The sequence below is a fragment of the Otolemur garnettii genome, unplaced genomic scaffold (genome assembly GCF_000181295.1).
Source record: "Otolemur garnettii isolate 467f Iridium unplaced genomic scaffold, OtoGar3 scaffold00050, whole genome shotgun sequence".
Taxonomy (NCBI): domain Eukaryota; kingdom Metazoa; phylum Chordata; class Mammalia; order Primates; family Galagidae; genus Otolemur; species Otolemur garnettii.
The window spans coordinates 939,326-949,664 of record NW_003852445.1 but is presented as its reverse complement, the minus strand read 5'-3'; the positions used below and the strand labels follow the sequence as shown (position 1 = coordinate 949,664).

Sequence of the window (10,339 nt, the reverse complement as noted above, 5' to 3'; positions counted from 1 at the left end):
TGACCATGGCCCCTGCTTCCTGATGCAAGTAGTGCGTCTCAGTGCTAAGACAGCCCATGCCTATTAGGAGGATCATGTGCCCTCAGTTGACATAGGATCTAGGGGGAAATTCCCCCAATGGAAAAAGCTTCATTCTCTTTAGAGATTTCACTGAAGCCACACTTTAAAAGTAGTGATACTCTGGAGTTTCCTCAGTCTCAATTAAAATGAAGACCATGAATTCTGACTTCACTGGAAGGAGAGGCTCCTGAATTTATTACTGACTCCATCTGATAATGAACAGTGACTAGTAAAACTGTGGAGCTATTTTCTGCCAGTGTTCTTTTCCTACATCTGTGATTGGTGGCTTCTCATATTTCCCTGAAGCCCCTAACCTATGTCTGAGTAATAGTAGGCGTCCCTGGGAAGATCTGTTTCTAGTGACTCTCTTTACACTCCAACCAGGGGGGGAAAGAGTTTGTGTTTTCATTTGAATTGCACATCCCAGACACATTCCTACCTCACCTGCCTTCCCAACTCTCCAGGACAATCACACTCAGGGGAGTTGCCCAGTGGCGGGGCAGGGGGGGGACAGGAGAGGTAGGACAGAGAAACAGACGAATGCATGCTGAGGAAGCCACAGCTGGCTGTCCCCTGTAGTTAGTTCTATAACCTGACCATACCTGCAAATTCAAAGCCAAGTGGGGATGAATAGAGAACATGGACTGACAGACTGGAGAAGCAAGAATGGAAGGCTTGGGAAGGAAAATGTTTTCCTCTCAGCCTCAGGAAGGGCTGTACCAGAAGTAAACCTGTTGGCATAAATGGAAGTCTGCCTCTTTCCCAAGGACTCTGAAATTTCGGGAGGGCTGCTTTTGAGAATGATATATGGAGAGGAGTTCTGCTCCTTGGGAATTGGGGTGTCTCTTATGCTTAACTTTCCATTCCCCCTTACAATCTGGATCTTCAGGGCTTCTTTCAGTCTTCCTTTCCTGTGGGTTGGAAAGTCTAAAGCTCAGCTCCTTCCCCCTCCACATCTTCTGTTGTCTCTGGTAAACTCATTGCCCATTACATACATTTCCTTGCCCCAAGAAGACGTGTCCAGTGCCACTTCCACAGACTGACACCAACGGACTTCACCTCCACTCATCCCACCTTGCTCTGATCTCTTCTGCATTCTCTGTTCCCCTCGATCACATCTAACTCTATTGTCCTGTAGGGATTGCATAGATATACTTTCATATTCAACCAGGTGTTGAAATCAATTGCTGGTCTAGGTTGTGTGTACCATGTAGTGAGGTTGGTGCCACGTGTGTGTAAGGATGTCCATTCCAGCTGCTTGCCCCCACTGGCCTCACTCCAAACTGGAGTAAAGTTCTGACTTATGGTAAATGTTCAGTAATGCCTTGTAAATAAAGACACTCCTTCCCTAATCAGGTTAAAATACCAAAAGAAGGGCATGTGCCTGTCATTAGGGGTTGGGGTTGGCAGCTTGCTTGACTCAGGTACAGCAAGGTGACTTGAGACTCACGTGTATCTGTCTCTGGCAGGAAGATGAAGTGGTACTCCAGTGCATCACCACGGTTCACAAGGAACAGAGGAAGTTCTGCTTGGCTGCTGAGGGACTTGGTAACCGCCTGTGCTTCCTGGAACCCACGTCAGAAGCCAAGGTGAGACTCACTGCCCACCCTGTACTTTCCCCCACCTGTGGCCTCCCAGGTGATCAAGGGGTTGCTGGGAGCTGGTAATGAAGAAGAACTTTGAAATTCTCTTCATGCCAGAGAGTTAAAACATGACTCCCCTCCAGCCCAGGAAACACGGAATCCCAAACCCAGAGCATTGTGTAGAATTAGGCGAGCTCTTGCCTATCCGTGGCATCTAGGACTCTTGAGGGAGCCTGCACTTGAGCTGGCTATCAGCAACTGGCTGAGGAATTTCTCCTCATACTCACAGGACGCCTTGTTCATTGTTTTTGTTAATTCCTAGAAATCTGAGTGCGTGTTGTTTTCTCCCACCTGTCATCTGATTGTTACAGGGACTCAAAGGTGCTCGAGCCCATGTTTCTCAGTCAGCACACCCCTCCCAGTCCTGACTGTGACTGCCCTCTGTGACCCAAGCAGAGAGGAATGTTCACTCTGGTCTCTGCCTGTGTGGAGGCGTGCAAAGTCATGTCTCTTCTGCCAAACTGTAGTTTCTGAATTTTCAGGTTGTTTCTGCTTTTCATGATCTGCATGTCTCAGCATTCTCATAGGACTTCACAGTCCTCGCAAGACAGTCAGTGTTCTTCCAAAGAAACAAAGCCAGTGGGATTGGATGTGTGGGTAGGTTGATGGATGGATAGACAGACTGATAGATAGAGATTTCTTTTAAGAGTTTGGCTTATATGCTTGTAGGGGCTAGCAAGCCTGACCCCTGTAGGTTAGATCAGCAGGCTGGAAACTCGTGCAAGAGTTAATGCTACAGTCTGGAGGGAGGATTTCTTCTTCTTCAAGAAACTTCATTGTTCTTAAGGGCATCATCTAATTGGATGAGGCATATCCAAGTTATCAAGGGTAATCACTTTTATTTAAAGTCAACTAATTGTAGATGTTATTATTTGTTAAAAGTGAATATGCTATTTATTTAACATTTCAGCTTCATTAAGACATGGGCAGTATGGTGATTTTATTGGGGATATAACCCTACCTAGGACATGATTTCTTTCTGGGCCTTAGGGACAGGGTCCAGTTCATACTTAACCCCAATTAAATACTTTATTGAATAAATATAGTACCCAAATGTATTCAAGTGCTTTCTGAAAAATCAATTGTAAAGACCTTTCTAGGTAATGACAAATGTAATAAAAGCAGATATGCTAATTTAACATAATTGGCTGATTTTATGCAGCTCTAATATCTTTCAGTACACAAGTATATTATTAAATGATAGAGAACATCTATTACAACCATTTCTGCAGAACTAGAAAATAAATCTCTAAGAAACATTTTACAGACCCTGCCTTTTCCTTCTGCCCCAATAGTTGAACTCTAAACAAGATAAAGCCAATGACTTTCCTCACAAAAGCTCACAACTAATGTCACTTTGCTATCAAAATCTGTACTTCTGATCCATTAGGAGAATTGAGGCAAGATTCAGATATTCCCAAAAAAAAAGCAGCACCGTGCTCACTGCGATTGCCTATTCAGCAACAGTGAGCACCGCATTTGAAACCCTGTCCTCCCAGGAATTAAACAAGGTCAGCCACATTCATAGGCGTTACCTCCACTGTAGTATTGTACAAGTCTCAATGTCATAAAGGATCCTCTTGTTTTCTTTAGTCACAATGTTTATAGCCAAACCTTTCTTCCCAATTTGACCCTCTCCCCCACCAATCCTGTGAGTGTAGTTTTCAAGATTGGCAGTTGGATAACAGTTTATAACCAAAGATAGGTGTTGTGTGTCAGTCCCATGAGCCAGCAAGTCAGCAGTGAGCAGAACGTGGCCTGACCCTGATCACAATTTCCTTGTGATAACATCTCTGCATCTCTTTCATTCTGATCCATGTCACCATGCAGAGCAGTAAGTCCTGAATTCCCCAGTGTGCATTTTCTTGGTGAGCCAGCCCTCCTTGTGCCTTGAATTGAGAAAAATAACAGCTCAGTGTTTCAAATCACTAAGTGTGTCAGATTTCCATTTCTCTCTTTCAAGATTAATATAAACCTGTTTGATTCCTTCAAACATCAATTCTTCCATTTTTGCCAGAATTCGAATTGAATTAGATCTCATAAATTGTTTGGTCACCTCCAACATATTAGTTGGCATTATGGCAGAAAGCAACACAATCTGAACACTTGTATTTAAATTTTGGAAGAATCTCACAGATTTGATTCTTTGATTTTGGATAAATCTCAAGATTTCATCCACTTCATCCAAAACGAACATTTTGATCCGTTTGGGAGAAAGGTATCTTCTGTTGAACATATCAGACACTCTCCCTGCTGCACCAACAACATGTGGGTTTTGTATTTCTTTTCCAACGTCTTGTCCATCTGTCATGTTGAGAGCATGATAGATCACTCCCATGTAGTCTCCAATACCCAGAATTACCTTTTGGATCTTTAGGAATGAGAGCAGAATTGAGAATTTGAGAAGCTGAAGACTTCTCAAAACCATAGGCATAGAGGCCCTGAAGAAGAGACTCCTTTCAATTCATATCATGAAAGTTATCAACATCTCAGTCCAGTTGCTCTGACTTGCACCTTCTGGGTCTGTTCCCTCTGGGCTGCCATGTTCTCTGTCCTAATTTGTGGAGGGAGCCAGCAGATGTGATCTGAAAAACAACTCGGTGCCAGACTGAAAAGTAGATGTTAATTATATCTGCAAAATACATGCACATCAAAACCTGTTTTGGTGTTCATTAAATAGCTGGGCATTGTGGCTTAGCCGGCTTGACATCCAAGCAACCATCAGGTCCTCTAAGCTCAGTTTTTCTCACAGGATCTTTTTTAAAAAATCATAAAATGGGACATTTTCTAAAAGGCCCACCGATGGAAAGAGTGTTGGCTTGAATTAGAGACCAAGCAGTACCATTTCCTGATCATCTATCTGGTAGAGCACAGGATCCAGAGTCAGAAAAGCAGATTTAGAATCCTGTCTCCATCTCCTAATGGCTGAGTAAGGACCTTGGGCAAGGTGCTGCACCTGTCTGTGTTTCCTCATCTGCTTAATGGAATTGCTTAGTAACTACCTTATAAATTGCTCTCAGAGTGAAATGGGTTAAACCCATGAAGCATTTAGCACACATAAATTGCCTAGCCCATTGTAAGTTCTCTCTAACCATTGGTTATGATTATGTCACATTGGTCAAGATATTTAAACTGGAACTCAGTTTCTTGATCTGTTTAAATAAGGAAAATGAATAACCTATCAGGAAGACTGAAAATAAATAGAAATAATGTGCATAAAACATGGAGTGCTAAACCTAATACAGAGTACTTAATAGCTAGACTTGATAATAATACTGAGTATACTATTGTTATCCCTTTGGGACTTGCTAAGTCTGATTTTGTGTAAATGATTGTGGATCAGATTATAAAATCTTGAGCCTTAAAATTAAAGATTTGGGTTAAAGATTCACTTAGCTATTAAAAAAATATGTATACATATATTTTTATATATAAATGTGGCTTGGTATTTACTGTTTTACCTAAGCCAGATTAGAAACAACTACGTATAAGAATTTTAGTATCCCTCGGATATAAAAATAGTGAGGTACAACACCCATGAATGCAATGATGAGAAAATATCTTTCCTAATGTCCATTTGGTGAAGTGATTATTCTTATTTTAATTTTTCATTCTAAATTTAAAACCAGATAACAAGACTGAAGCATTTTTTAAAGATTTGTGATGTGTCATCCATAATTTTACCCCGGTGTCACAACCATTTTCACTTTCATTTCTCATTCTAATCTTCGTCTACCTATACCTGGATGTTTTCAAATTTGCATTTACACTGGATCTTCAGACATTCTGCTTCTTTTTCCTCTAATGTTTCAGCCAGATCCATATTGCTATGTAGTCCCCCTGGATGTTAAAATTTGTGCGAGTGCTTTTCTTGGTTTCTTTTCACTTCCTGTTGTAAGAGTCCAGCAGTAGAATTAATGATGTCACAAGCGTGAACTCTATTTCACTGCTTTCCCAAAAGGATATACCAATCATTGCTTGAGTTTGTGTGTCTTTCACATGCAGCAGGAGGGAAGTGAACCCTGGGGGTCCTCACAGAGATGCAGGGCCATATCATGGAAAGGCTATAGTAGCTATGGAGAATTTGTCACCATTTCTGAGAACAGCCTGCTAGATGAACCCATTTGGGGGGAGTTTCAGTTAATCTTCCCTGCAGTCAGCTCCAACTATGCACACCTCTCTTTTGGCAAGCTGACCCTTCCCTTTTCATTAAATACTTCCCCTAATGTTCTACCACAAAATTTCACAACCAGCTGTACCATTTTTAGGTTCTTGGATCCTAATGTAAGTCATGCAGTGAGGTGAGGAGCTGTGTTCTTGAGCCAGAACTCAAGGAACTTGAGCTGGGAACTGGCATGAGGCACAGGGTTCACACACTTGTGACCTTGGGGAATTTCTACTCAAGGGTATTTTAGGCTAGTCAAGACTCAGAGATAAAATTGAGAACTCCAGCAGGAAGAAGGATCTCAGAGAAAGAAAGAGATGAGGTAATGGGGCACCGCCTGTGGCTCAAAAGGGTAGGGTGCCAGCCTCATATGTTGGAGGTGGCGGGTTCAAACCCAACCCTGGCCAAAAAAAAAGAGAGATGAGGTAACATGCTCAAAAGATATTCTTGGTGTATGAGCCCTAAGAAAAAGAGATCATTGGAAGCAAGGAGTGAGAGAATGGAAGGAGGAGGAGAAGAATTTGGGGGAAGGGAGACAAAAGCCTACCTAATGGGTATAATGAATACTCTTTGGGTGATTGAACACAGCTATAACTGGGGCTCAAGCATTATAAAAGCTATACAGATAACCTAAAACATGTGTACCATCTTAATATTTGAAATTTAAAAAATAATAAGGAGCAGGAGGACGAAAACATTGACCCTTGCTGAGGCAATGGAAACTATTTAGCACTTGGGAAATCTCTTGTGACTTTGATACCTGTATGTTATGGCCACCCTTTATGGCAGGTCTCTTGAAACTGCTGATGTTAACTGATGGAAGTGCTACTACTCAGCTTCTCTTTCACACACACCCAGGTCCAGGAAATAAAGAGTATCTTATTTTGTAGGAAAGGCTCAGAGCTATAACCAGAGCCCGGGAAAGACAGAGAGGAAGTGTTTCTTATTTATTAATAGTAAATGTTTATTTACCATCACTTTAAAGTAGAAAATGTATTTAACACTTTCTCTGGTCCTTCGTATTATTTCTGGTCTATTCTGTATCTGCAGTGCCCTCTTGGGTTGGGCTGGGGGGTACAATTTAACATCCAGACTCACAGTGCTTTCATAGACCAGTTGGCGCCACTCTTCTCAGAAGGATTTAGGACAGGAACCACGTCTTGTCATCTGGGAAGCGTCAGCACTGCTTTTCTGCCAAAATCTCTGCACCAAGATGATAGCTCACATGCAAAGAAATGAGGTCCATGTGGGGAGGTGTGTGTGAGAGTCACTGTGGCTTAAATGCCTCGTGTACCACAGGAGTCAATATATCTGGTAACAATTCCACAGGCATAGCTGTCGGGGACTCCACAAAGGACAGCCCCAGCTATAAGAGTCACTGCAGTGGGCTCAGGCAGTCACGAAGATATGGCTTCCTTTAACACATTGATAGTCTCCCCAATCCTAATGGAGGCTACCAAGAAGGAATCATTTTCTCCATTAGCAGTGTACCCTGGTAACATGCCAGTTTTATCAAGTTGCCACTGAAACAAAACTAGAGCTGTAACTGAAGGTCAAATTCTCATGCAGAAAGAATTTCATAACCCTCATACCACACTTGTTATCAATGAAGGCAATTAATTATTTAACTGCTGTGGCTTTGTCAGATGTGTCTGGAACCGTAATACTTTTCCAAATCTCACTTTCCACTTGGTAACATATCATCATCAAAAAAAAAAAAATGGGAAGAATATGGGAATTATATTTTTAAAGATCAATTTCAACAGACCAAGGTTTGTTTCATTGATTTTAATGTTGAGAATACTGAAATAGATGGAGCAAAACTATTTTCCCTAGTGGCCTTTACAAACCAGTGGTGTCTGTTCAGTCTTTAGGCTCAGGGTGTCTGATAACGAAGTTCCACCCGACTGTTGGGGAACACTTTGTCTTGATGACTGTGGCTTAGTCAAACTGAAAAATCCAGTTTTCAAATCGAAAATTCCTGAAGGAAATCTTATTATTTTTGTCTCCTGTTTTGAAAACAAAGAATAGTCTGAGGTCGTTTCTGAGAGTTGTGTAGGCAAATTCCAAGTTGTAGCTGTGTCCTTCACACAAGTGTGCCAGGCACCCTCACATTCTTCCTGCCGGGAAGGAATCCGCTGGCCCTCCTCCCCTCCTTCTCCCTGCTTCTCGGATGCTATAGAGTTTTCCTCTCGTGTGAGCACGTTATTTGTTAATCTACAAGTCTCAAATTAGCAGTGAGTACATGTTATACCTGTCTTTCCCTTCTTGTGATATGGAGTGTTCTCAAAATTCATCTAAAGGATATAAAACCTCCATCTTTTATGGCTGAATAGTATTCCATGGTATGTATGTATGTGTGTTGTATATATACACACACACACACACACACACACCATGGTTTATTAATCCATTCATGTGTCAAAGGGCATTTGGGTTACTTCCACTTCATTGCAATTGTAAATTGGGCTGCTATAACTGTATATCCTTATGATAAAATGTGTGTGTGTGTGTGTGTGTGTAGATACCTAGTAATGGGATTGCAGGATCATATGGAAGGTCTACTTTTAGTTTTTTGAGGACGCTCTATACTACTTTTCACAGAGGCTATATTAGTTTGTAGTCTCGCCAACAGTGCAGGAGTGTTCCCTTCTCTCCCTACCCAGACCAGCGTCTGTTGTTTTGGGACCTTGTGCTATCTCCAAGGTCTCTTTTGTGATGTCTCTTTTGATTTGCATTTCTCTAATAGTTAAGAGATGATGAGCACTTTTTTATAAATTTGTTGGCCATTCTTCCATCCTCATGAGAAAAGATTTTAATGGGTTGTTTGCTCTTTTATTTGTTGATCTGCTTGAGTTCTTTGTCGATGCTAGTAAAAATAACTTACTTGCTATTCTTTTTAGAATCTTTCACTTGAAGATTTACTGTTTACTTCTAAAATAGAAAATCTGTGAAAATATGTGAAGTCAGAAGCTCAGTCTAAAGTTGTACACTCTTCTTTGAACTTTTGATTTATATTTAAGTATGTAGTATTCTCTATGGACCTGAGAGCTTACAAAAGACCAAACTATTCTAAAACTTATTTCACAAAACTCCCTCGTCATATAATATGAAGAAACTTATAAGTTGATTTTGATTTTTTTTAACCTCTTTTTTTTTTTTTCCTCTTAATGTTCTTCAGTCATCATGTATCAGGTTCTGGGTACAGAAGCAGTGTTAACTATTTTACAGCTAATATTTTACACTATAAATGAGATTATCATATATTTTCTCCAAGGTAAGTTTATAAAGGAAGATAAAGCAGATTCAGTGCCTCTGTGCTGGGATTTAGTGAAATGGGGGATCAAAACACCCACCACCTTGATTTATGATAGTTTGTCTTTTCTGTTGCCAGTCTCTGAGCACTGCAGTTGAGGACTCTAGGAAGTTCTATATATGGGGGTTACTACAATAGTTTTAAGACAGTCTCTGTTACGGTCTATTATTTCACTTCCATGAAACACAGTCCACCGCGTCCTTTCTGATTCATCTGTGCAAATTTCAACTTGCTTAGCTTATCAATGTTGCTGGGAGGGTTTCATTTGTTTCCATCCATGTGGATTTTATGTTTCTTGATTTTTGTATATCTCAGAACATTCATAATGACTCACGCACGTAGCACAGTGGTTGAAAACATGACCCTGGAGTCAAACTGCCTAGTCTGGAAATTCTAGTTCCACCACTTAATAGCTCCATGACCGTGGGCAAGTAACTTTCTCTCTCTTTGCCTCAGTGTTCTCGTGTTTAAACTGTATTCATCTCAGAGGATTATTATGAAGATTCAAGGACATGAATCCATAAGAGTAGGTGCTTTACAAACAGTACATCCCACCTCAAAAGTGCTATTTAAGCAGTAGCCTTCATTATCCCTAGCACAGGGTCAGACATACCTGAGGTCCTCAGGAAATGTTGATTGACTCTGTTAAGTCAGCTATGTACTGAATTAATTATACTAATTAAATATTAAGGAGAGTTGAGTAAATTAGATGAAAAGTGTTAAGCAACGAGTAGATGGTTGAAGGCAATGTTAACCAGTTTGACATAAGCACTCTAAATTGTCTGTAAAATCACCCACATTGTACCCCATAAATCCATTAATGTATACAGTTATGATTTAATAAAAAAGATTATGAAAAAAAATTAAAAAGTGCATCAGTGGGATTCAGCTTTTGATTGTTACTTGTTTCTAATTTAATTTTCATGTGGTCAGAGAACACATGAGAACTATGACTTCAGTCTTTTACAATTCATTGGGACTTATTTTATGGCCCAAGTATATGATTTATCTTTGTGAATGTTTCATAGGTGCTTGAAAAGATTGTATTCTGCAGTTGTTGAGTGCAGTGCTCTATGAATGTCAAGATGGTTGATAGTAATGTTCAAGTCTTTTATATCCTTACTGAATTGTTTCCACTTGTTTTGTTAATTACTG

The 10,339-nt window shown here is 40.5% G+C and overlaps 1 protein-coding gene across 1 annotated transcript in view; it reads left to right on the top strand.

The window, feature by feature from the left end:
- The first annotated feature begins 686 nt into the window (after nucleotides 1-686).
- Nucleotides 687-10,339, top strand: part of RYR3 (ryanodine receptor 3) — a 362,708-nt gene continuing 353,055 nt past the window's right edge. Inside the window, exons 1-2 of the mRNA XM_012806300.1 lie at nucleotides 687-785; nucleotides 1,530-1,649. Coding sequence (XP_012661754.1) covers nucleotides 687-785; nucleotides 1,530-1,649 — 219 coding nt within the window. The remainder of the gene's footprint in view (nucleotides 786-1,529; nucleotides 1,650-10,339) is intronic.